Source organism: Geotrypetes seraphini, chromosome 6 (genome assembly GCF_902459505.1).
Source record: "Geotrypetes seraphini chromosome 6, aGeoSer1.1, whole genome shotgun sequence".
Taxonomy (NCBI): domain Eukaryota; kingdom Metazoa; phylum Chordata; class Amphibia; order Gymnophiona; family Dermophiidae; genus Geotrypetes; species Geotrypetes seraphini.
The window spans coordinates 46,277,617-46,304,075 of NC_047089.1; the positions used below are offsets into that span (position 1 = coordinate 46,277,617).

Consider the following 26,459-nt stretch of genomic DNA (forward strand, 5'->3'; position numbering starts at 1 on the left):
AGTACATCTGTAATAACTATGGAATGACCAACTAGACCAGGGCTGCCCAAGTCCGGTCCTCGAGATCTACTTGCAGGCCAGGTTTTCAGGATATCCACAATGAATATGCATGAGAGAGATTTGCCTGCACTATCTTCTTGGTATGCAAATCTCTCTCATGCATGTTTACTGTGGATATCCTGAAAACCTGGCCTGCCAGTAGATCTCGAAGACCAGACTTGGGCAGCCCTGAGCTAGACAGTGGAAAAATGAGCTGTGCTCATGTTTGAGTATATAACTTATCTAAGTAAATTATGGAAATTAGTGACAGAGGCAGGAACAGGGCAAAGCAAAAGATTTTGGGAGACCTCTTATAGGTAATATCAAAAGATTTTTATTAGGAAAGGTGTTTTATATTTAGGTTATTCTCTATATTAACCATCTTTTGATATTCTTCTTTGTTGAAAGCTTCAGAAATTGCTCACAATGGACCCAATAAAGAGAATTACCTCAGAACAGGCTATGCAGGATCCCTATTTCCTAGAAGACCCACTTCCCACTTCAGAGTAAGTGCATGTTCCTAGTCCATCTTTTGACAGCTTGTCTCTGTCCTCTCCTTCACTTGTCTTGCCCATTGGAGTACCAAAGGAAATTTTTAACACAGGACTTTCCCATGCCTGTCTTAGATCCCCATATCCACCTGGGTTTCCAGAATATTGACAGTGAATTTGCATGAGATGAATTTGCACATGTATCTCCAGTGAATACAGTTATCTCATTGCATATTCGTGGTATGTATCCTGAACACCTGACAGGTCTGAAAAATCCAACTTTAACCTTTAATTTATTATTTATTTATTTTAAAATTTCTATACCATTTTATTCCAAAACGATTTACAATAAAGTTGCATACATAAAATATTGAAACGGGTCAGAACAGATAAAAACAAAAGCAGAAAGATTCAACCCTTGCAATAGGTCAAATGCTCAAAGAAATGCATCAACAAATAATTCCTTCTTCAGCAATTTCCTGAATGAACTCCTATCCCCACATTTCCGAATTTGACCAACAAGGCCATTCCAAAGTTTTACTGCTGCACATGAAAAGGTCATGGCATTTGTTTCCACATACTTGGGATTGGCCTTTGTTTTCAACAGTGCTGAATTTTCAGAACGCAATGATCTTGATGGTTGGTAACCAGACATTAAACTCTTGAAAAATTTGGGAATCGTGCCATATAAAAATTGATGACATAGCATAATTGCTTTATATTGGATTCTAAATACAACTGGTAGCCAATGCAGTTGTCGGAGATATGGGGTAATATGTTCATATCTTGGCATTCTGGATCACCTGCAATGCCCTGCACCTGGGTTTAGTTATTCCAAGGTACAGGACATTGCAATAGTCCAACTGCGACAAAATCATTGCTTGTACAACAGCATGAAAGTCAACTGGTGACAGCATTGGTTTTAAACAATACAATAAATGTATCTGTGCAAAGCATACTTGCACTGTCTTTACGATTTGGCAACTCATTGTAAGTCCTAGGACTATCATTGACTCCCTCACCAGCAGTACCTCATCTATCACTTTTAATATTTTTGGCCAATTGACCCGGTCAGATTTCCCCACAAACAATACCTCTGTCTTTTCTATGTTCAATCTCAAGCCTTGCCTTTCCATCCATCCAGTAATTTCACTCATATAATTACTCATTAGTTTCTCTAACCCATCCCCCCAAACACACACTAGTTGTTATAACCAAAGCACCATCTGGGGAGCAGTTTAATCATGCTTGTCCAACCTACGGCCCACCGGCCAGAATCTGGCCCATTGAGTACTTTTTTTGATCCAAAGAAGCTTGGCAATTCTTGTGGTGCTTCAGTGCGATTCTTGCTGTCCACCATAATTCAACTCTGTAAGCTGGAAGTTCAGATTGGTCTTGTGAAACTTGAAACTGCAATATCAACCCCAACTTCTGGCACCTCACAGCTCAAGTTTGCAGAGAGCTGTGTTATAGTGGGGAATTAGGAATCCCACTGTTGTTTTGCATCTGAAGCCAGGTGAGAGGAAAGAGACTAGGTAAAGACAAGGGGGGGGGGGTGCACGTGAGAGAGAAAGAGTGTGCACAAGCAAAGCTGAGGAGATGCAATGCATCATTATATTTTGCTACAATTTGATGAAATGTGGCAAAATATGACCGTATGTGCTTTGGCCCTCCAAATGTTGCAAAATATGAAATGTGACCCCTAATAGAAAAAGGTTGGACGAGCCTGATTTAAATAAACTATTGGAATATTCCTATTATGAAATGCTTTATGAAATGCTTGATCTTACTGATCTTATTACTCACTGGCAAACTGAATTATATGTGTTAGACTTTTTTTTTTTAGCCCTAGAACTAATTACTTGCAGGTCCATTCTTCTATTCTAATGTACCAGAAGAAACTCCCTAATGACACTCCTAGGCACCTAACCAGTTTGGTTAGTGCGTTTGGGCCGTGACAATGTTCTTCCCAGTGTGCCCTCTGTAACTTGAGGGTTCCCCTCAGGACTTTAATCCACATTAGGCAACTACCTAACAGTGCAGGTACTTGAAAGAGATGCAGACTCTCCAAAACAAACGCACAGTCAGAATGGCTTTGAAACAAAAATAAAGGTTTTATTCAGACCACCGGCCAGATAAGTTTCAACCCTTTGGTAATAGTTTTGGTATATTACACAAGCAGGAATCTGTAAATACATTTAATCAATAGCCCAGGGTTTTCTACTCTGGGAATAGACTTTGCATAAACAAATATTTTTATAAATCCCCAACCTCCAGTTTGAGGCACTGGCATGGACAAAAAGTTAGAAAACAAAACAGCAATAAAAACTCAAGAGGTTAGTAGGTTTCAATTTAAGGTAGGCAGAGTAGATTTCATTAACTTGGCACATACCATCCATTTTAACAGTCTTAGGTTGGAGACAAACAGAGTTTAGCAGTTCCTTAGGAGATAGTGGAAAGCTTATTGCAGATTCACAGGAAAGTTTCTCAGCTTATAACACAGACTTGTAACTGACTTGTAACTTCCACCTGCAACTCCAGTTCTGTTTGCAGTAGCCGTGTGAACTGCACTGAGCTGGTCTCAGCTGCACGCAGCACACCAATCAGCCACAGCTGAGAGCAACAGGATTCTGACACAAAACTCAAAACGTTTCCACTGCTCAGTAACTTTTCTTCAAAAATAAATGATGGTGCTAACACACACAGTAAACCCACAATCCTATAGCAGTGAGCAGGAAGGTTTTAAGCAAATATTAAACTTATTGTTTTAGCTGATTTGCATAGCTTCAGTTGGTTCCTGCCACTCTGATATGCTTGTGCTGATCTCCATAGCTTCAGGCTGTGGGAGAGACTGACCCTGGACAGAGAAGAAATTCCCAGTCAGCAGGAAAATCTCTGGTAGGGCACTCACGCTGGACTTTAGCTGGGCTCCTGAACTGTCTCTGCTCAGACCAATTCCCCTTGCCATGACTCCAGCTTCCTCCCCGGTCTGCAAAATGCTGGTAGCTTTGCTTCCCGTGATCCTGTCTCTCCCCTCTCTGTAATCTGAGCTGGCTTTTCAGGAGCTCTAAACCACATCTCCTAAGCTAGGGCGAGAACTCAGACTCAGACATTTCTTTGGTAGGTTTCTTTCCCTTGCTTCTAACAGCCCTCTGCCTTAAGGGGACAAGACTCCTACCAGGCGAACTCTGGCTCATCTCAGCCAGGTCCATGCTCTCCTAGGGCCAGTCAGTATTACCTGGAGACCCAGCACTCACTTGGGCTGCCCTTTTACAACGGGGCTTAGGCAAAATCATGTCTTTCCTTGGGGCAAACCTTGTCTTGGCCCTAGGTTTGTCACACTAAACATACATTTTTCCAACTTACCCTTTAGAGCAGTGGTCTCAAACTCAAACCCTTTGCAGGGCCACATTTTGGTTTTGTAAGTACTTGAAGAGCCTCAGAAAAAAATAGTTAATGTCTTATTAAAGAAATTTTTTGCATGAGGTAAAACTCTTTATAGTTTATAAATCTTTCCTTTTGGCTAAGTCTTAATAATAATATTGTCATTTATAGCTAAAGAGACATATGTTCAAGAAACTGTTTTATTTTACTTTTGAGATTATGATAAACATACGGAGGGCCTCAAAATAGTACCTTGCGGGCTGCATATGGCCTCCGGGCCGCGAGTTTGAGACCACTGCTTTAGAGTGAATGAAGGAGAGATGGGGCAACCTGTTCTATATTTGTTCTATATTTGTTGCTTTTTCTTGACTGTCTAAATATATAATTTGTTAGCAGCTGTTTGATTATGGGAACTTTCCTTGAGAGATGGCCTATGTGAAAAAGACAAAAACGATTTAATAAAATTATTCCCAAAATGTCATTAGTACAGTGGTGGTTCATATGGTGTCTTTAATTTCTGATAATGAATATTTCAATTGAGATTGAAAAGATGAAGGGACGTTGCCTTAATTAACCAAGTATTTTATCTGGCAGTGTATTTGCAGGCTGTCAGATACCATATCCAAAACGAGAATTTTTAACCGAAGAAGAACCAGATGACAAGGGAGATAAAGTAAGCATTGCAGTTAAATATCCTTTTGGATGTATTCAGTTAGGGGACCTTCTACTAAGCAACTCTAAAACATGGTTTGCACTATTCCCAGCACAGGTCTTTTCTGTGCACTGGGCCACTTTTATTGATAAATGGCCAGTCTTTCTGTTTCTAATTTTCCCATTAGTGTGTGGCCATTACTGTATGAACACTTAATGACACCTAATTTGTAGGTAGTAGGGGCTCAAGCACTAGTTGTTTATTGCATGGTAATGTTGGTGAAATAACTGATTAGTGCAGAACATGCCTGCTGTCTACCCCAGACTTAGCCCCAGCACTAAAATATAAAAGCTATTTTTTAGCACATGGGGAATATGTGTATGTACAAAAACTTTTGTGAGATGCCTGAGCTTACCCCTTGGTAGTGCATTGTAACTTGTGACATGCACGCGTTAGTGTTAACACTAGAGGTCTGCACGGGAACGGGGATCGCGGGGATCCCGCGGGTCCCGCGGGGATCCCGCGGGTTCCCCCCCTGGCCCACGGGACTCCCACGGGGACGCCCCCTGGCCCACGGGACTCCCACGGGGATGCCCCCCTGACCCACGGGACTCCCACGGGGACGCCCCCTTGCCCACGGGACTCCCACGGGGATGAAAACAACCTACCTAAATTCTGGCGATGCAAGTCTGGCGTCGCGTCGGGAAATAGCCATGTTGAGCAGTGAGCTCAGCACGTACACAGATGAAAGCCTTGCTTGCTGATTGGTCCGGCGGCCCCGCCCCACCGTGCCGCCGGACCAATCAGCAAGCAAGGCTTTCATCTGTGTACGTGCTGAGCTCACTGCTCAGCATGGCTATTTCCCGACGCGGGCATTAGGTTGTTTTTTGTCATTTCGGGTGGGGGATGGCAGCGGCAGCAGCAGCCTGAAAAAGAAATCATCCTGGCCGGGTTCGGTGTCATGCTCCGGAGCTTCTACAGCCTTCCTATCTCCCTCTCCCTTCCCCTGCTCCGCGGCTCTCTTCGGCAACTCAGCAGCAGCTTCTGACGTCGGGGCCTACCCTCTGCGAGTCCCGCTTGTTTCAACTTCCTTTTTCCACAAAGGTGGGACTCGTAGAGGGAAGGCCTCGATGTCGGCAGCTTGTCTTGATCACCGCTGCTGACGAGTTGCTTAAGAGAGCCGCGGAGCAGGGGGGTGTTGCCAGGTGCAGGTAGAAGGGAGAGGGCCAGATGCAGGACTCGTGGGTGAGGGAGGAGAAGAGAGAGGGGAGAGAAACAAAAGGAAATATTTCATACTGGGCTGGGCCGGAGTGGAGAGAGGGTGGAAAGATTCTGGCTACAGGGTGCATTAACAAAGGAAAAAGGGGGAAAGCTGAAAATGGAGATAGTGACACAAAGAAGAGAAAGGGTAAGCAGGACCTTCTGAATAAGGATAGAGATACAGAGGGGACATGAAGAGGAGGTGAAATAGAGACATAGAAGTAATGCTGAAAAAGTGTGTGTGTGTGTGGGGGAGATAAAGACATTGAAAGGGCAAATGGTGAATATGGGGTAAAGACAAGGACAGAGACAAATGAAGATTCTGAAAAAGTGGTGAGATAGGGATATAGGTGAGATGGACACAAAGAAGGGTGATGCTGGAAAATAGGTGGAATGGTAATTCTGACAGACACAGAAGGGAAATGCTGGATCAAGGAGAGATGGGGCTCAGGCTGGATGGAATGAGGAGAAATGCCTTGTTGGCCCGGAACTTCCTCTCCTACGTCAGAATTGACGTCAGGGAGCGGAATGCTGGTCAGCGCGACGCTTCTGCAGGGAAAGCTTGGGACAGCGGTGGCTTGGGGACTATTCCCCGATGGCGGTGGCAGCAAACCGAGTGGCTTGGGGGAGGGCACGGAGAAAGAAAGAAAGGGGGCAGACAGAGAGACAGAAAGAAGGGGGAACAGGGAGACAGAAAGAAAAAGTTGGGGGAGAGAATGAGGTCTGGAGGAGAGGAAACATACAGGAGGCTGAAAGAAAGGAAGAAAGATTGGATGCACAGTCAGAAGAAGAAAGTGCAACCAGAGACTCATGAAATCACCAAACAGCAAAGGTAGGAAAAATGATTTTATTTTCAATTTAGTGATCAAAATGTGTCTGTTTTGAGAATTTATATCTGCTGTCTATATTTTGCACTATGGCTCCCTTTTACTAAACCGCAATATTGTTTTTTAGCGCAGGGAGCCTATGAGCATTGAGAGCAGCGCGAGGCATTCAGCGTAACTCCCTGTGCTAAAACCTACTATTGTGGTTTAGTAAAAAGGGAGGGGGTGTATTTGTCTATTTTTGTATTTTGTTACCGAGGTGACATTGCATAGAGTCATCTGCCTTGGGAAATGTATATGGCAGATATCTTTGTTTTGTGTTCAAAAGAAAAGGAAATGCATTTCTGGTTTTATTTCTACAGTGTTGAAGTACTTGTTGGCCCTTGCTGTGACTGGTGGGGATCCCCAAGCACTGCAAGCAGAGGACCTCCTCTAGAGATGGTCAGAACTCCCCTCCACCAAGCGCATCAGTCGCTGGCAGCATCCATGAGCCACTGAGGTGCCAGCATCTGTGACTCAGGGACGCTACTGCTGCCTGCCAAGCTTGGCAAAAGGGACCCCAGGCCAACTGCAAAGGAAGTCCTCAGCTGACAGTTTGTGGGTTCTCATCAGCTGAGTATTTATATTTTATATTTACATTAGAGGTTCTGGTAGAAACCCATTTACAAAGTATGTATTCTTCCCAATTAATATTTCCAAATTAATAGTCTCTTTGCTTATTTGTAAATGGGTCTCTACCAGAGCCTTTAATTCAGTAGCATAATTAAATAAAATAACTATTTCTGAAGTTTATAGGGAAGGATGGTGACGGAGGGGATTCCTCGCGGGGACGGGTGGGGACGGAGGGGATTCCTCGCGGGGACGGGTGGGGACGGAGGGGATTCCTCGCGGGGACGGGTGGGGACGGAGGGATTCCTCACGGGGACGGGTGGGGACGGAGGGATTCCTCACGGGGACGGGTGGGGATGGGTGGGATTTTGGCGGGGACGGGTGGGGACGGGTGGGATTTCTGTCCCCGCGCAACTCTCTAGTTAACACTGCTTAGTAAAAAGACCCCTTGGTGTTTTCATAAACTTCAGTTTTTATTCTGTTGTTTAAAGTAATTTGCTTTTATTTTGAGGTTTATTGCTACTTCTTAGTTGTTGTTTCCCTTTTATTTAAACAATTGAGAAGAACCAGCAGCAGCAGCAAGGCAATAACCATACAAATGGGACTGGCCATCCAGGAAACCAAGATAATAGTCACACACAGGGGCCCCCACTGAAGAAAGTAAGAGTTGTTCCTCCTACCACTACCTCAGGTGGACTTATCATGACCTCAGACTATCAGGTACTTTTCTTGTGTTACTTTGGGAGAGTAATTTTATAATTGTTTTGTGCATAAAACTGTTAGTGCTAACTTTCAGTGAATAACCCCCTATATAAACTCTCACTTTTATGTGTTCTGCCATTCTGAACCTGTGTGAAAACGCTTTGATGACTCAGGCCTTTAGTTAAGGCATTTCTTTTCCTGTGGCAAGAGTTAGAAAATTTGATGGAATGGTTTCAGATATTCTGTAGGCATCTTGATGTATATTTGCATTACTTTCCATGCAATTCATAGTTAATGTATTAAGAGTATAAAACTCATTTTGAATTGAAATTTTCTTTTATGTTCTTTACCAAAATGCTTTCCATACTTTGGAATTTTGTACTGCTTATTTCCTTTTCTGTTTTACAGTTTTCTGCTTGCTTTCTTTTCTCTTTCCTCATCCTCTCTCATTACAGTCTTTGTTCCTCTCAAAAAGCTTTTTTAATTGTATCTGCCTCTTCTGCACTAACTACCATCTTTTCCTCCTGTTTTATTTGTCTTGAAGCTATTCCTTTTGTTGTCTTTCTGCCTGTTTCTTTCCTGCATCTTTATTCTGCTCTTTTTGCAAAATTATTGCCATTGGAACTGTCCTCAGTTTTCTCCCTCCCCCACAGAGATCATACAGCAGGAAGAGTAAGTGAGCCATTGTACATTGGGTCACTTCCTCCTCCTCTACTGGTTTAGACACTACTATTTAGGTTAACAGTGGGCCTCCCTACAGCACCATGGTTTACCTAAATAGTTGAGTGTAATCTGGCAAAGGAGGAGGAAGTGATCTGATGTTGCCCCAACTGTGATCTTCACTCTCTTGCTACCAATGCCTCTGGACTATGTCTTCCCAGATAGACAGTACTGATGCTGAAACAACGTAAAAACACATAGAACCATGTGCTAACTCTGCCATTTATGCTTCTTTGATGCAGGAGATTTACATCAGAGGTGGTGTAAATAGCACAGCTAGTGGCAGTGAAAGCAGGAAAATGGTCCCATGCGTCTTCACATTGTGTTTATCACTATTCCACCATCCTGGGAAGAGAACAAGAGGATTAGTTAAAGGGAAGGGGTTAGGGAAAGAAAGGAGTTATGCTGGATGTTGAGTGGATGGAAGAGAGAGAGAAATAAGGTGATGCTGGATGAGAGAAAGAGGTGGGATAATGCTGAAGGAGGAAGAGAGGGTAATGCTGAACAAGAGGAGGGAGAGATAAAGGCAGTGTAATACTAGAGGAGAAGGGGGGCAATGTTGGATTGGGGAAAAGAGAGGGATGCAGCAATGCTTGAGGAGAGAGAAAGACATGACAATGCTAGATGGGGGAGAAGAGAGAGAAGGGGCATGCTGAAGGAAGAAAAGAGGTAGAGAAGGATAGTGCTGAATGAAGAGAAGAGTATTAGAGACAGGGAAATACTGGATGGAGGAAAAGAGAGGCAGATCAAGGTGGCATAATACTAGATGGAAGAGAAGAGAGAGAATTGGGGTAATACTGGATAAAGGAAGAGAGACAGAGAAAGGAGGACGAGGGTAATGCTGGATGGGGAGAAGATTGACTAGGATATGCTGAATGGGAAAAAGAGAGTTAGATATGGGACAATGCTGATTGGCATGGGGCGAGAGAGAGAAGGCGATAGAGACTGAGGGAGAGGCTGCATAGCAAGGAGGAGAGAGAAGATATGTTGGATGGCAAGAAGAGAGATGGAAGAGAAAATGAAAAACTGGGAGATAAGGAGAGTCAAAAATCCTGTATGAGGAAAAGATGTAGAAAGCTGTAGATGTAGTGAAAAAAGGAGATTAAAGAACAATGATAAGAATGAATGAAATCTGGACAGAGAGGCAGAAAAATAGAAGAAAGCTGAAAGAAAAAAACTCTGTTGCAGATGGATGTAGTGGAGGAAGTTAAGAAGACAGGAGGAAAACAAAGAATAACAAATAAACAGGAAACCCTGGAATGATAGCTAAGAGAATATAGAAAAACTGTAACCAGAAACTGACACCTACTATTTAAGACAGGAGGAAAACAAAAAATAACAAATAAACAGGAAACCCTGGAATGATAGCTAAGAGAATATAGAAAAACTGTAACCAGAAACTGACACCTACTAGATTAGAAAAATTAAATGGCCAGGCAGCTAAGGTAGGAAAAATGTTTTATTTTTTTTAAGATAAGGTGATTTAGGTCCCCTTTTACAAAGCCATGATAGCAAGTCCCAGTGCAGCAAATGCAACGCAGTCCATAGGAATTGAATAGACTGCATTATATTTGGCACATGGAAATCGCTACCGCAGCTTTGTTAAAGGGGCCTTAGTCTGATAGCATCATTGGTCTACTTTAAAAGGTAATTAAAATTGAAAAAAAAAAAAAAAACCCAGAAAATAAGGTGATATCTTTTTATTAAACTAAATACATTTTGATTAGATTTTCATCTTGACCTGAGGAATAAGGTTTTGTCCTTCAAAAGCTAGTCAAAAATACACTGAATTAGTCCAATAAAAAGGTATCGCATTATTTTCCCATTTTGTTTTATTTTTATTGGTTAATTTGTAATATAGTGATTGAAATATGTCAGTGTTTGAATGTTATATCTGTTGTCTTTATATTTTGCATGGAGGGGGATACACATCACTCTCTCTTTCTTTGGTGTTGTGCTCTATGGAAAATTTGGATTCTTGGAGGTTCAGTTTAATTTTTGTTTACATTTTTCTATGTTTAGCTTATGGTTATTTATTCTATACTTGCTGAATCCTGAGTGAGTTTTGAAGGGTTTGATGTTGATTCACATTGGCCCTGACACTGCTCATAAAGTTTGAGCAATGGTAACTGCAGTTGCCCATCTTCACATTAAGCAGTCGAACCATTTGCAGTGTTGCAGAAAAGACAGGACCCCTGAGATTAGTACAAAACACCGCCGTTCGCCTAATCTTTAGACTGAGAAAAAATGACCACATTAGCCCCTACTACAAAAAACTGCACTAGCTACCAATAGAAGCGCGAATACTATTCAAATTTGCTTGCATCTGTTACAAACAAGTCTGGGGACTAGCACCTTCCTACCTGCAAACTCACTTCACTCTACACAACCCCACACGAACAACCAGAAACAAAAACATCTTTGCATACCCAAAGATCACGGGCTGTAGATACAAATCCTTCCTGGATAGAACCTTTAAGTTCCAAGCAAACAGACAGCAAGACTGGCTGAGAAACTGCATAAATGAACCCAATCTGACTTACATTGCATTCCAAAAATCAATTAAAACCGCCCTATTCGACAAATTCATTGACTAAAACAGTCCTCTCCCTTTCACTAAGATTTCCCCCGCTGTAAACGCCTTTTCTTTCTCTCAAGAAGCTCCTGTCATGTATTCTTTACCCATGGAACTCAAAGTAGTATGTAAGCTTTCTATTTAGACTTATTGTTATTCGCTGACTGTCCAGCCTTCTTTCAATGTGAACCGCCTAGAAGTCGCCTGACTATGGCGGTATGGAAAAATAAAGTTATTATTATTATTATTATTTGCTGAAACACGGTCTGTGTTGGGTCTAAGTTCCAGTGCCTGTTTACTTTCGCATATTTGGAATAAAGTATTTTGTATTTTAACTCCTGGCTCCAAGGACTGGCTCCACTTGGTGTGTTTTGTGGACATTCCTGTTTCTTTTGTGGAAGCCTGGTCTTTTGCTTCTGACTTTGGGATCGCTGTCTTCACAGCGTGCCCTTTCAGCAGCTTTGTGGATTATGCATATTTTTTTTAAATGAGCATTAACAGTGTTAATGTAAAAATAGAAATTAAGTGCATACCCAAGATTGGAATGATTTTTGTTATTTTTAAATAGGCCATAAAAAATTGTTTTGTAACTCTACAGTCGTGTATAATAGGTAATGTATTGATTTATACAGAAATCAGAAAATAATATTAAATATTGAACTAGGCCAGTTACTGGGCAGACTTGCACGGTCTGTGTCTGTGTATGGCCGTTTGGAGGAGAATGGGCAGGGGAGGGCTTCAATGGCTGGGAGGGTGTAGATGGGCTGGAGTGAGTCTTGACAGAGATTTCGGCAGTTGGAACCCAAGCATAGTACCGGGTAAAGCTTTGGATTCTTGCCCAGAAATAGCTAAGAAGAAAAAATAAAAAAATTTAAATTGAATCAGGTTGGGCAGACTGGATGGACCATTCGGGTCTTTATCTGCCGTCATCTACTATGTTACTATACAAATACGCCACAGTTGCCACTGAACTTTGTAAACCATTCTGCTGAATCTACCTTCCAAGTAGCTGTACAATTTTTTTCTTTCCTCTAATAAATGTTTTCCTTTGACTCTGAGCTTGTTCTTTGCAGAAATCAGATTTACTGTTTTTCATGCCCTTTCTTTCTAGCGTTCCAATCCACATGCTGCCTATCCCAACCCTGGACCAAGCACATCGCAGCCACAGAGCAGTATGGGATATTCAACTACCTCCCAACAGCCGCCACAATATTCCCATCAGTCCCATCGATACTGAGCTGCACATGTATAATGTCAATGCACTGTTGCTAAAGCTGCAGGACTGACCATGCAGCTGCCTGCCTGGAGCCTGGCCTGGGCCACACGAATGTACTGTAAACCACACCCGTCAGCATGTCCAACAGCCAAGTTCCACCACCTTTCACAGAATGGAGTAGTGACTCCCACAGTAGACATGTTTTTGGGCTTAAACTTGAAAAGAAAGTACTAGCACAGTTTTTGTTGTGGATATGCTACTTCCATAGTTTACTTGACATGTTCAGACTGACTAATGCATTTTTTTTTTTCGGTGACAGTCTGTAGCAATTGAAGCTGTGAAATATGCTAAGGGCAAACATTCTTACTATTGTATGTGGTGACTTCTCTTAATGTTAACGACATTATCTGACCAATAGTAAGCAAAATCCTTTAACTGGTACTTGAAGCATATACGTTAATGTGTCAATAAAAAGTAAACAAAAAAGAACAATATAACCATGACCTAAATGGAGATAATTTTAGTACACATTATTTTATAGTAATTTTTATGGGTTAATTCATTAATACACATTGGTGTTTATGACCAACATAATATCAGCAGAAGAATTTTTTTTTTTTTTTTTTTTGCAAATGTTAATAAAACATTGCATTTTTTCCTCCAGAATACAACAAACCTCCCAAAGATTGATTTCCAACATTAAAAAAATCTTCTCTTTTGTTGGGTTTTTGGTTGTTTTTTTTAAATCTATGACTTGACTGGTGTTAAAAGCTGCTAATTGATAGTAAAATAAGTTTGTTCTTGTTTGTATAAATCTGTTTGCTGCGAAGACAAAGTTAAGTTGATTGTCATAGACAGTGTTTTAATTTTCCTGTTTGGTGTTGCTGATCTGTGAGCATGCTTTGGGATTAGAAAGCATGAGTGCTACTTCCTGCCCGAGCAGCAGCATCCGTTCAGAGATTTGTCATGATTTTTTGAGATCTGGCTTTGGTGTAGTAGATTTAAATTTTATTCATTTAATTTTTTGTTTTATATTTTGAAAATAAAAAATTATTCTCTTCACATGCTGCTGTAGGGGGGCCTTTACTGCAGCAGAAGATAAAATGTAGGACAGCCTTAGAATTTCCATGGAGAAACTGTAACATACTGTAACGTACTGTATCAAACTATTTTACATGAATGACGCAAGTATTCTGAATAATAAAAGAAAGCATTGTTTTAAAAAACCAGGTGTTATGTAATAAATTTATTTTTCATAAATCTAAATCAGAGACTGTGCCTTTATTCCTTGATAGCAAAAAAAATGAGTAAGTTATTTATGACAATAAATTGTAGCACATCAAATTATTAGAAAAGGTGGTGGCTGTTTCTTTTTTTTGTCGTATTAAGAAGTATGCACATAATTTAGGTAAAAATTAATTGAATCTGATTTTGAGTTTCTCAGTTCCATGTTGTTGAAACTTTCAGGAACTGGATCCTGATGAGCTCACTATTATTTAGAAGCATTCATTTGGTTATGTTGATCTGAGCCGCCACTCCCCAATTAGAATTAAGCATATTAAGCTCCATTTTTTTTCAGCTCAGTTATATGAAAGAAACAAAGCAACAAATTTTGATTAAATGGATTACACAAGCTATGAGTTGCCCTCATGAACTCTTTGTGACTATAAGGGATTTATTACATATTCCTGAGTCTTCTGCTGATCATCAGACTGATTCCTCAATCTTTTTATGATCATCTACAGAATAAAGTATCTAAATTGTGACGCTATTGGAAAGAGGTTTCTGGTCAGTGGTATACTTGGCTTGCTGGCTACATGGAGCAGAGCACCCTCTCCAGGCAGTAAGGGGGGCTCATGGATTGGTTGTGGGGCTGTGATTCACATGTACATGGTGTCTTGTTCTAGGGCCGGCTGAGCCAAAGGCTTGTGCACATGTGGACCATGGCCTCACAACCACTCCAGCACCCTCCAACTCTCTGCACATGGGGCAGACCACCCCACTACCCTGCCCTTGGTGCATTAACTGGAGGAAAACCAAATTGGGCCTTAACAACTAAGGATATCTTGGCTTTAGTTTGGAGGACCAATTTGTTTGCTCTTTACATTATACTAGGCATCCATCTGAATGGGAGGGATGGGATAGCTTAAGACAGTGGTCCTCAACCCTGTCCTGGAGGCCCAACAGGCCAATCGGGTTTTTATGCTAGCCCTAATGATTATGCATGAGAGAGATTTGCATATAATGCTCCATGCATAATCATTAGGGCTATCCTGAAAACCTGATTGGCCTGGTGGGCCTCCAGGACAGGGTTGGAGACCACTGGCTTAAGATATTTAAGCTGTTGAGATGATGATGTGGGCAATCTTGTTTTTCATATTGCATTATATTGAGGTTGCCATATGTCTTGTGAACAAAATCATACTCTGTGTATAAAGTCAGTGGTGTACCAAGGGGAGGGGAGCTGGCGGTCTGCCCCAGGTGCAGTCCATAAGGGCGTGCTCAGACAACTGCTCTAAAGGCTGGCGTTAGTGTAAAGAACATCCTGGCAGCCGCAGCAGCATTCATAATTCACTGCTATCGTCGACATTGGGCCTTCCTCTCTGCCTGGGTCCGCCTACTTCCTGTTTCCATGAAGGCAGGACCTGGCAGAGAGGAAGGTCCAATGCCGGTAAGAGCAGCAAATTATGATTGTTGCACTGCTGACTGCAGGGTAATGAAGGGAGGGGGAGAAAAATGTTACATCCGATTAGAGGGAGGGAGGGAAAAGGAAGACCAGGGAAGGGAGAGGAGACAAAAGACCATGGTAATGGAAGGAAAGGAGATGCCAGACCATGGAGGGGGAGGAAGAGATGCCAGGGCATGGTGGGGGGGAGGGAAGAGAAGGTGACAGATGCTAGACCAGGGAGAAGGGAGGGAAAGGAAAGAGAGGAAATACCAGAGCATGGAGGGGGAGGGAAAGATGAAAGGGAAGGAGAGGAGAGAGATGCCAGGGCATGGGGGGAGGGAAGTAGATTGAGATGCCAGACCATTAGGAAGGAAAGGAGATGCCAGAGCATGGAGGGAGAGATGGAAGGAGAAGAGAGATCCCAGGGCATGCCAGACGGTGTGGGAAGGAAAGGAGAAGGGAGAAATGCCAAGAGCATGGGGGAGGGGGTGGAAACTGAGAAAAATGGAAGGGACAGAGAAAGAGGGTGGACTCTGGATGGAATGGAGAGTGAAGAGAAGATGGGGAAAGTAGAAACCCAAAAATGACAAAAGGTAGAAAAATGTTTTTTGTTGTTTCAGAATAAAGTAGTATTGTGGCTATATTGATAAACATTTATAAAAGAAAATGGAAATAAGGTAATCTTTTTATTGGACTAATTTTAATACTTTTTTTATTAACTTTCGGAGATTAAAATCCCCTTCCTCAGGCAGTAGCGTACCAAGGGGGGGGATCCACCCCAGGTGCAGCTCCTAGAGGGTGCTCCTCCAATACCTTTTTGTATGGGGGTAGGGGTTAAAAAAATTATCAGCCTCGGGTGTCACATACCCTAGGCATGTCACTGTATAAAGTAAATAAAAAATAAATAAAAAGAAGGAATGAAGACTTCACATAATTTTTGATCCAAGTATACTTACTGTTGAATATCATATAGGGCAGTACTGAATATTCGTATTCAGCTGAATAATAATTAAATTTCAAATAATCTGGGGCTCTGCTGTGCTAAAACCTACTGAAGTAAACATTTGACCTTGATTTCATGTTGCTTTTTTATTATTTGTTATGTTAAAGTTCAGTGTCCATTATTCATATTTGATATTTTTATTCAGCCGAACAATATTTTTCAATATTTGAATTTGACCAAATAGTAAAATATAGCTCTAATTGTTAAATAATCAAAAGAGAGCCATTCTCTCTGATATTCAACAGGATTATAGTTCTCTCTTACCCGGGTTTAGATTAGGATTTAATCATGTTTGGAGTATAAATTGTGCTAAAATACTGGCTGTTTTAGGAGGTGGTCCAGAAATGTTTTCTCAGCACTGTATATAAAATGTATTTATGGTATACCAGACTAAGCATATTATAAAATAACTCCTGAAATACATGTTTTCCTTTTTAAAAATCATTTAAGGAATGGTACAGTTTAGGGCACAGGTGTCAAAGTCGGTCCTCGAGGGCCAGAATCCAGTCGGGTTTTCAGGATTTCCCCAATGAATCTGCATGAGATCTATTTGCATGCACTGCTTTCAATGCATATTCATTGGGGAAATCCAGAAAACCCGACTGGATTCCGGCCCTCGAGGAGGGACTTTGACACCCCTGGTTTAGGGGATGAAGAAGAACTTATGTGCATGACCCAAGAGCAGGACTTGAGTGTGATTGCATGTGATGTTAACTGCCAAAAGATTGGAAGCAATCCTCAATTGTCCCAATCATCAAGGATTACAAAATAGGCTCCTCTGATAAAACTAATTATCGTTCAATAGCCAACATACTGTTTTTAGCAAAACCAACGGAAAAAATAGTCTATAACCAAATTTCCAATGTACTACATCCCTATCAAACAAGCTTTAGGCAACATCACTACTGAATGCTCTCTCATTGGTTTAACATCTACTATTCTATACCACTTGGATCATTACAAATCAGTAATTCTATCGTTAGACCTTTCTGCCGCTTTTGACACGATTGATCACAACCTTTTATTACAACGCCTTCAATCGATGGGCATAACTGGACAAATTCTGGAATGGTTCACATCCTACTTTATAGATCGCTCTTCTACAGTACTGTCTTCAATCATTGTCTAAACAGTTTTCAAACAACTTTGGTATTCCACAACGGTCCATCCTTTCTCCGATGCTATTTTAACATTTTCCAAGCTCCCTTGCTTACACTCGCCCAATCTATTGGCTTTTCAATATTTGTTTATGCCAACGACATTCAGTTAACGCACACAATTGACCCAGAAAATCCCAATGATATACAAGAAATTAACATGAAATTAGATCATATCCGAAACTGGTTAAATGAGATATGCTTTCTTTAAATATAGACAAAACAAAGGCCATGCTATTCGTTCCCAGGAAAGGAAATTTCACTCTCAAGTCCTATCTTGATTAGATTAATTCCAGTACAAAAGGTTTACTCACTGAAACTTCTAGGCGTAACCTTCGATCCTGATTTAACATATCATGAACAAATCAGTACAGTGGTCAGCAAATGTTTTTTCAGATTACAACTTATTTGCTCCATATCAAAAATGGATAAGGAATGATTATGAAAGGTATTAGAGACCGAACTCAGTTTTAAACACTGGAGGTATTAGCTTGTATATATCCTCTATCCCCATGTTTTTCAAAACTGCAGAAGCGTTTTTTAGCGCAGGCCAGTGCACTGAATGCTCTGCACTTCTCCCGATGCTCATAGGAACTCTGAGTGTTGGGAGCAGCGCAGAGAATTCAGCATGCCAGTCTGCACTAAAAAAAACGCTTTCACGGGGATGTATATGTGTTCTATGTTCTTTTCAGGTTCAGATATCTTAGATTTGATCTACACAAGAATAATCTCAATATTAGGGATATGTGGTCATTTTAAAATGGCATGAAATAGTATTAATTACATAATTTTGCATCATTACTTATGTGACACTAGCAGCTAAAAGAGGTTTATCATTATGATGTTTAAGCATTCGTTTTTAATTAAGTACACACATTAAAGCACTTTAGTGCATCCTATTGAAACGCACACACTATAAAAATATAGTGCATACCAAAACAAAATGAACAAATGAAACAATATCCACAGGAAAATAAAATAATAGAATTATCAGATGTGATGTGACATAATGACATAAAGTAAAATTTATGTTTTCATGTACATCCCCACAAGAGATGCTGTTGATTCTCCAGAACACTCTCTTATATGAGCCTTCTGTATTGCATGTAGGTAGTCTGGAACAGGGGTAGGCAATTCTGATCCTCAAGAACCACAGGCAGGTCAGGTTCTCAGGATATGCACAATGAATATACCGTATTTTTTGCTCCCAAAAAATTTTTAGATTCAATATCATTAAACACTCTAATGCACTCTCTGGTAATCTCGTGCCTAGACTACTGCAACTCATTGTATAAGGGCATAATTCAAAAAGAACTGAAAAGATTACAAATTGTTCAGAATACTGCGATCAAAATCATAACCAACTCCAAAAAATATGATCATGTAACCCAACTGTTAATAAGAGCACACTGGTTACCTATTGGTCATAGGATAACTTATAAAATTCTTCTACTAATCTTCAAAACGAGTGCCTCTAACAGTCATAAGAACATAAGAATAGCCTTATTGGGTCAGACCAATGGTCCATCAAGCCCAGTAGCCCGTTCTCACGGTGGCCAATCCAGGACACTAGTACGTAGCCAAAACCCAAGGAGTAGCAATATTCCATACTACCGATACAGGGCAAGCAGTGGCTTCCCCCATGTCTTTCTCAATAATAGACTATGGACTTTTCCTCCAGGAACTTATCTAAATCTTTCTTAAAACCGGCTATGCTGTCCACTCTTACCACATCCTCTGGCAATGCATTCCACAGCTTAACTATTCTCTGAGTGAAAAAAAAATTTCCTCTTATTGGTTTTAAAAGTATTTCCCTGTAACTTCATCATGTGTCTTTGTAATTTTTGACGGAGCAAAAAATCAATCCACTTATACCTCTTCTACTCCACTCAGGATTTTTTTGACTTCATTCATATCTCCCCTCAGCTGTCTCTTTTCCAAGCTGAAGAGCCCTAACCCTTTTAGTCTTCATACGAGAGGAGTTCCATCCCCTTTACCATCTTGGTCACTGTTCTTTGAACCTTTTCTAGCGCCACTATATTTTCTTGAGATGAGGACACTATAATTGAACGCAATACTCCAGATGAGGTCGCACCATGGAGCGATACAGGAGCATTATAACATTCTTAATCTTGTTAACCATCCCTTTTTTAATAATTCCTAGCATCCTGTTTGCTTTTTTGGCCGCCACCGCATATAGGCGGAAAGTTTCATTGTATTGTCTACGATAATACCCAGATCCTTTTCTTGGGCGCTAATCCCCAAGATGGACCCTAGCATCTGGTAACTGTGATTTAGGTTATTCTTCACAATGTGCATCACTTTGCATTTGTCCACATTAAATTTCAACTGCCATTTGGACGCCTAGTCTTCCAATTTCCTAAGGTGTTCCTGCAACTTTTCACAATCCACATGCATTTTAACAACTTTGAACAGTTTAGTGTCATCTGCAAATTTAATCACCTCACTCATTCCAATTTCCAGATCATTTAAAAACAAGTTAAATAGCACCGGTCCCAGTACAGACCCCTGCAGCACTCCACTATTTACTCTTCTCCATTGAGAAAAATGACCATTTAACCCTACCCTCTGTTTTCTATCCAATAACCAATTCTTAATCCACAACTGAATTTTACCATCTATCCCATGAAACTAATTTTCACAGGAGCCTCTTGTGAGGAACTTTCTGAAAATCTTGATACGTTATATCAACCGACTCACCTTTATCCACATGTTTATTCACACCTTCGAAGAAGTCAAGCAAATTGGTAAGGCAAGATCTCCCTCTGCTGAACCCATGCTGACTCCGTTTCATTAAATCATGTTTGTCTACATGTTCCACAATTTCATTTTATATAATCGTTTCTACCATTTTGCCCGGCACCGAAGTGAGGCTTACCGGTCTGTAATTTCCGGGATTTCCCCTGGAGCCCTTTTTAAAAATCGGTATAACATTGGCCACCCTCCAATCTTCAAGTACTACAAACAATTTTAGTGACAGGTTACAGATCACTAACAGCTGGTCAGCAATTTCATGTTTAAGTTCTTTTAGTACACTGGTATGTATTCCATCTGGTCCTGGCGATTTATCACTTTTTAACTTGTTAATTTGGTTAAGTATATCTTCCAGATTCACCGAGATTTATTTCAGTTCCTCTCCATCATCACCCTTAAAAACCATTTCCGGTTCAGGTAGATCTCTTATATCTTCTTCCGTAAAGACCGAAGCAAAGAACTCATTCAATCTTTCCGCTATGGCCTTATCCTCCCTGAGCACCCCTTTTGCTCCTTGATCATCCAACGGTCCCACAGATTCCCTCAGGTTTTCTGCTTCTGATGTAACTAAAAAAATTGCTGAGTTTTTGCCTCTTTTGCAAATTTCTCTTCATATTCTGTCTTAGCTGTCTTTATCAAAGCTTTGCATCTAACTTGCCAGTACTTGTGCTTCTTCTTATTTTCTTCATTTGGATCCTTTTTCCATTCTTTAAAGGATGTTTTTTTGGCTTATAGCCTCTTTCACTATACTTTTTAACCACACCGGCCCTCGTTTCCTCTTCTTTCCACCTTTGCTGATACGTGGAATACATCTGGTCTGGGCTTCCACGATGGTATTTTTAAATAACATCCACGCCTGGTTTTCAGTCCTAACCTTTGCAACTGATCCTTTTAGCTTCTTTTTTTTTTTTTTTTAGTTTGAAATCTTTTTTTATTGGTAAAGAGAATAAGAACCCACAACCACAGCGAACAGATAAGAACTGAAACGTTTCCAACAATATATAAAAAGGGGAGTTCCTTCTTAATACTCGAATGGGTTTTTGAGTCCCATATTCTGGTTCACTAGAGTGTGCGTTTAGCACATGAATGTTTGGTTTTCTCTATGTCTGGGCAGGTCCACCTTCATCAGCTACATGATGGCATAGACTGTAGTCTGGGTTCTTGCTTAAGTGGGCTCCCCGGGTATAATTCCTATTTATTTTCACAAGGAGATTCCCAACAGTTCTGGGTGCTGTGTTTGGGGATTTCTTATCTTCCATCCTAGATCTTGCAGCTTTGGTATGCCTCACTTGTCTGGACTAGTTTAGCAGAATGATAAGGTGAAATTTGTTCTAAGCAGCTAAATTCCTTTTCTTGAGTCCTGCTAGGCCAGCTCAGAACCTAGCCTGGAAGACTTGGAAAATTTCTGTCTATTGGTTTGGAGAGTTGGATGGACTTCACAGATTGTCCTGTTATTGCCTCATTCCTCTAGTGCAGGGATAGGGAACTCCGGTCCTCGAGAGCCGTATTCCAGTCGGGTTTTCAGGATTTCCCCAATGAATATTCATGAGATCTATGTCACTGCTTTCAATGCATATTCATTGGGGAAATCCTGAAAACCTGACGAATACGGCTCTCTAGGACCGGAGTTCCCTACCCCTGCTCTAGTGGATTGACCTCCAGGTTGGATCTTATAAGAATCTAAGTTGGTTTGACATCCTAAAACCCTATAACTGGTCCATTGCCCTAGGATGTAGAGTTTCTAGGATATGCTATCATTCTGGGCCAGGCTACTAATTTGGACAATATATCTATTGTCTTGACTGTATTCTTGATCCTGGGGTTGGTAGCCACTACTTATCCCTGGGGCCTTACTTCTCTTTAGGATTCTGCCAGGTACTTGTGATCTACCACTGTTGGAATCAGGATACTGGGCTACCACGACTTATATTCCATGAGAGCCACTAGACTTATGTTACCCCTCTCCTAAAGTCACTTCATTGGCTTCTCATCTGTTTCTGAACACAATTCAAACTCCTTTTACTGACCTATAAATGTATTCACTTGGCTGCCCCTCACTATCTCGCTTCACTTATCTCCCCCTATGTCCTCCTACCGCAAGCTCCACTCAGCTGATAAGTCCCTCCTATCTATGTCCTCCTCTGCCAACTTCAGACTCCATCCATTTTATCTTGCTGCACTGTATGCCTGGAACAAACTACCCAAATCCCTATGGCATAATCCATCGCTGGCAGTGTTCAAGTTAAAAGCTTTCAAATCCTAACTCCTCTCACCTTGGGTTCTGCATCCCCAACCCTATATGTCATGTCTATCTTGTCAAAGTTAGATTGTAAGTCTATTAAATTTCAAAATGTGCAGTGCTACTTAAGCCTTTCAGCGCTATATAAGTGATAAATAGCAGTAGTTAGATGGTCATCAGGCTGACCCAGTATGGCAGTTCTATGTGCCTATTGCCATCAGTATCAGAGATGCTAGGGAGGAGGAAGTTAGTAGAGAGCCAAACAATGAAGGAGTTCCTCCTTGCTGTGTTCTAAAGTGCCTCACTGTCCTTTTACTGTTGACACTGGTGTTGCCTCCCTCCCCACTAAGGATTTTAACTTATCCAGCTATGTTTATTATTCATTTGATACCCTGCCAATGCAAAAAGTCAAAACGACTTATAATTTATACATAAATGCAAAGAAAAGGAACGCCAGAAAATAAAAGTAAAGTCCCCAACCAAACAAGTAACCAATCGCACATATATCCAATTTTGTCATCAAATTCTAATCAGTTTTCCTACAGAGAACAGTAATGATTGTTCTGCTTGAATAAAAGGAAGTAAATTATTACATAAAATAGGGGAAATAAAAAAAGTACACTGATTTTTGAGTGGATTCGTAATGAGCTAATTTGGGAGATGGGGAAACAAGTCTATTAGCATCGATTGACTTCAAAGCACGGGAAGGTGTACGTATATGGTATGGTAACAGATGCTAGGTAAAGTGGCTGGAAGAGTGAAGTGCCTTAAATGTTAAGCATAGGATTTGAAATTGACATCGGAACTGAACAGGGAGCCAATGCAATTGAATCAATAGAGTGACATGCATATAATTTTCCAGACATGATCATATAACCAGACATTTGCCTGGTTTGCCTATGCCTTAATCTGGCTCTGCTCCTCACTGAGAACCACTGAAATACCTTTAAAAGTGGGAATAGGGTTCAGGCTAAGGCTGGGACTAGCTGCTAAACGGTTAGAGAGCATCAAGCTGGGAACCAGGGACGATTTCAACCTCACTGCTGCTTCTTATGATTGTAGGTAAATCATATCATTCTCGATTGATTTAGATGCAAACTTGGAGGCCCTTATGGTAAAATGTAAGCTTAGAGCATTTTAACATGGGCATTTCCTGTGCTCAAAGCCCAGATTTATTGGGCCACTTTTTAGGTGTTTTTCTTTTTTCTCCACAGGTTGCATATTAATGTTCACAGCATACGAGACCTGAAAAAAATTAACTTGGGAGCACTTACCATCTCCCATTTAGTAAGAACATAAGAAAAGCCCTCACCGGATCAGACCGAGGTCCATCCAGTCCGGTGATCCGCACACGCGGCGGCCCATTTAGGTCCTCCTGATTGGAGACCCAGATATACTATAGCCCTCAATACAATTTGCAAGAAGGTGTGCATCCAACTTGCGCTTGAATCCCAGAACAGTAATCTCTGTCACAACATCCTCCGGGAGAGCATTCCAAATTCCCAGCACGCGCTGCGTAAAAAAGAACTTCCTGACATTCGTCTTGAACCTGCTGCCGCTCAGTTTCAGTCTGTGACCTCTTGTCCGTGTCACATCCGAAAAAGTTAGCAATGCTTCTTCTTGGTCGATTTTATCAAAACCCTTTATTATTTTAAAAGTCTCTATTAAATCCCCTCTCAGTCTTCTCTGCTCGAGGGTAAACAATCCCAATTTCCTAAAGTGCTAAATGCTCTTATGTTAGGCCTGCATCTGGTTAATACACGCTAATCATAACACATTAACCATAAAATGCAGGAACGCCCAATCTCTGCTCATGTCACGCCCCCTCAAAAGATATTTTAATGAAATAATTAATAGGAAAGTTATTGCAAAAAGTGTTAAGGCTTTTTGTGTTAAATCTTTTCTTGCTTGTTAACCATGCGATAGGGCTTAATGCCCTTTAGTAAAAGGGCCCCTTAATGTGTAACTCTTCTGGGTATAGGAAAATAGTACAACTAAATGCAACTCAAGCTACTATTGGAAAAAGGCGTGACCTAAATCCAATCCTTATCTTTTTCACTTTAGAATCAACCCTCCTGAATCCAGCTCCTCAAGGAATCTTCTGATTCTTCAACTCTTTTGCTAGAAGCAAACAAGCTTCTGCTTTCTTCTTCCTTCCTTCTGAGACTGTTTTAACCCTTTACTCTTTTCTTTGGTTACTTGGTTTTCAGTGGCTCAGCCAGCCAGAGAAATTTTGTGATATGATGGCTTAAACAGCCAAAGACAGAACTCTGCCCTTGAGCTGCACTATTTACAAGTTCATAATTCCTTCTAGATAGTACCTCCATAGTCTTGAAAGTTCTTTTGTTTTGGAATGCATTTTCCTGGTAAAACCACTAGGCATCTCTAAATCTGATATCATATATAGTGTGATCATATGGCTCCAGAAAAAAGGGGACGGATTGAGACATCTGGGTTTTACTTCCATTGAAAGCAACCAAAGATGTCTCAATCTGTTCTCCTTACTTCCATTGCTTTCAATGGAAGTAAAACCTGGACGTCTCAATCCGTCCCCTTTTTTCTGGAGCCATATGGTCACACTAATCATATAGGACACAAGAAAGTAGACATTTATTTACAAGTGGCATGAGGGTTTTCTGTATTTTTGCATATTACCCATTGGAAGGCCTTTGGGCTTATTGCCTCCCACTGGCCCACTTAGTACTGAACCTTTTACAAATTATTTTGTGTACCCCTTGGAATTTGCTGTTCAAACTACTCCCTCAATGGTTCCAAGTTCCATGACCATTAACACTACAACTCTGAGTCTCAATGGCTAGTTAGTCATTGAAATACTGATAGCTATTTCAATTAATCAGTTTAATAAGGCCTTTTATCCTTTTTATAGAAACATAACTGCAAATAAAGGCCAAATGGCCCATCCAGTCTGCCCATTCACAGCATCCATTATCTCCTCCTCTCCTTAAGAGATCCCATATGCCTGTGCTATGCTTTCTTGAATTTAGACAGTCTTTTTCTCCACCACCTCTCTTGTGAGACTATTCCATGCATCTACCACCCTTTCTGTAAAAAGTTGTTTCCTTTGATTACTCCTGAGTCTTTCACCTGTTAAATTTATACTATGTCCTCTCCTTCTGGAAAAATACTCATCTCATGCACAGAGATATTTAAATGTGTTTATCAAATCCTCTCTATCCCGTCTTTCTTCCAGAATATTAAGGTCTCTAAGAATGCTTCCTTACGATTTATGACAAAGACCACTAACCAATTTTGTAGCAGCTCTCTGGACCAACTCCATCCTATTTATAACTTTTTGAAGGTTCGGTCTTCAAAATTGCACACAGTATTCCAAATGGGGTCTCACCAGAAACATACAACAGCATTATCACTTCCCTTTTCCTGCTGGCCATTCCTCTCCTTATGCTCCCAAGCATCTTCCTGGCTTTGACCGTCATTTTTTCTGTTTTGCCATCATGAGATCATCAGACACAATCACCCCCAAGTCCTGTTCTTCTTTCATACACAGAAGTACTCGCCTCCTATACTAAACCATTCTTCTGGGTTTTTGCAGCCCAAGTGCATGATACTGTATTTTTAGCATTAAATCTTAGTTGCTAATTACCAGACTGTTCTTCAAGCTTCTCCAGATCCTGCCTCATTTTATCCACACCGTTGGTGCTTGGACCCGTGCTCTTCAAAATCTTTATAAACGATCTGGGTTTGGAGGCGCAGTCTATGATTCCTTTGTGATTCCACCATAAATTTTTGTTGGAAGAGACCCCTGGTTTTGATTTTTCTTCTTTGAAGAAGCGTTGGTCTGTTGATTTGGGGACCCCTATTTCTGCAGAATTGCTAAAAGGCACTTTGAAGTCTTTTAAGCAGTCCTGGGCTTCCATTCCTTTGATTGAATTGCAATATAAACTGCTTATGCGGGTTTACATTTCCCCTGCCAGAGCATATCGTGCTGCTCTTCATCCGGATTTCTGTTGTCCTAAATGTGGGGGGATGAATGCAACTTTGGTGCATATGTTTTATTCTTGTCCAGTTGTTTTGCGCTTTTGGAAGATTCTTCATCGTCACATTGCTCAGCTTTGGAACACTTCTTGTTTGCCTCATTCAAAGATGCTTCATTACTTCAGCCTTGG

The 26,459-nt window shown here is 40.9% G+C and overlaps 1 protein-coding gene across 5 annotated transcripts in view; it reads left to right on the top strand.

Moving 5' to 3' along the window:
- Positions 1-13,732, top strand: part of CDK8 (cyclin dependent kinase 8) — a 146,557-nt gene extending 132,825 nt beyond the window's left edge. For 4 of the 5 annotated variants that reach the window (XM_033949371.1, XM_033949374.1, XM_033949375.1 and 1 more), the window contains 4 exons: positions 448-545; positions 4,509-4,587; positions 7,821-7,979; positions 12,368-13,732. In XM_033949371.1, coding sequence (XP_033805262.1) covers positions 448-545; positions 4,509-4,587; positions 7,821-7,979; positions 12,368-12,493 — 462 coding nt within the window. In that variant the 3' untranslated portion in view covers positions 12,494-13,732. The remainder of the gene's footprint in view (positions 1-447; positions 546-4,508; positions 4,588-7,820; positions 7,980-12,367) is intronic. The other variant, XM_033949372.1, reaches the window with a different exon arrangement.
- Positions 13,733-26,459: the final 12,727 nt, after the last annotated feature.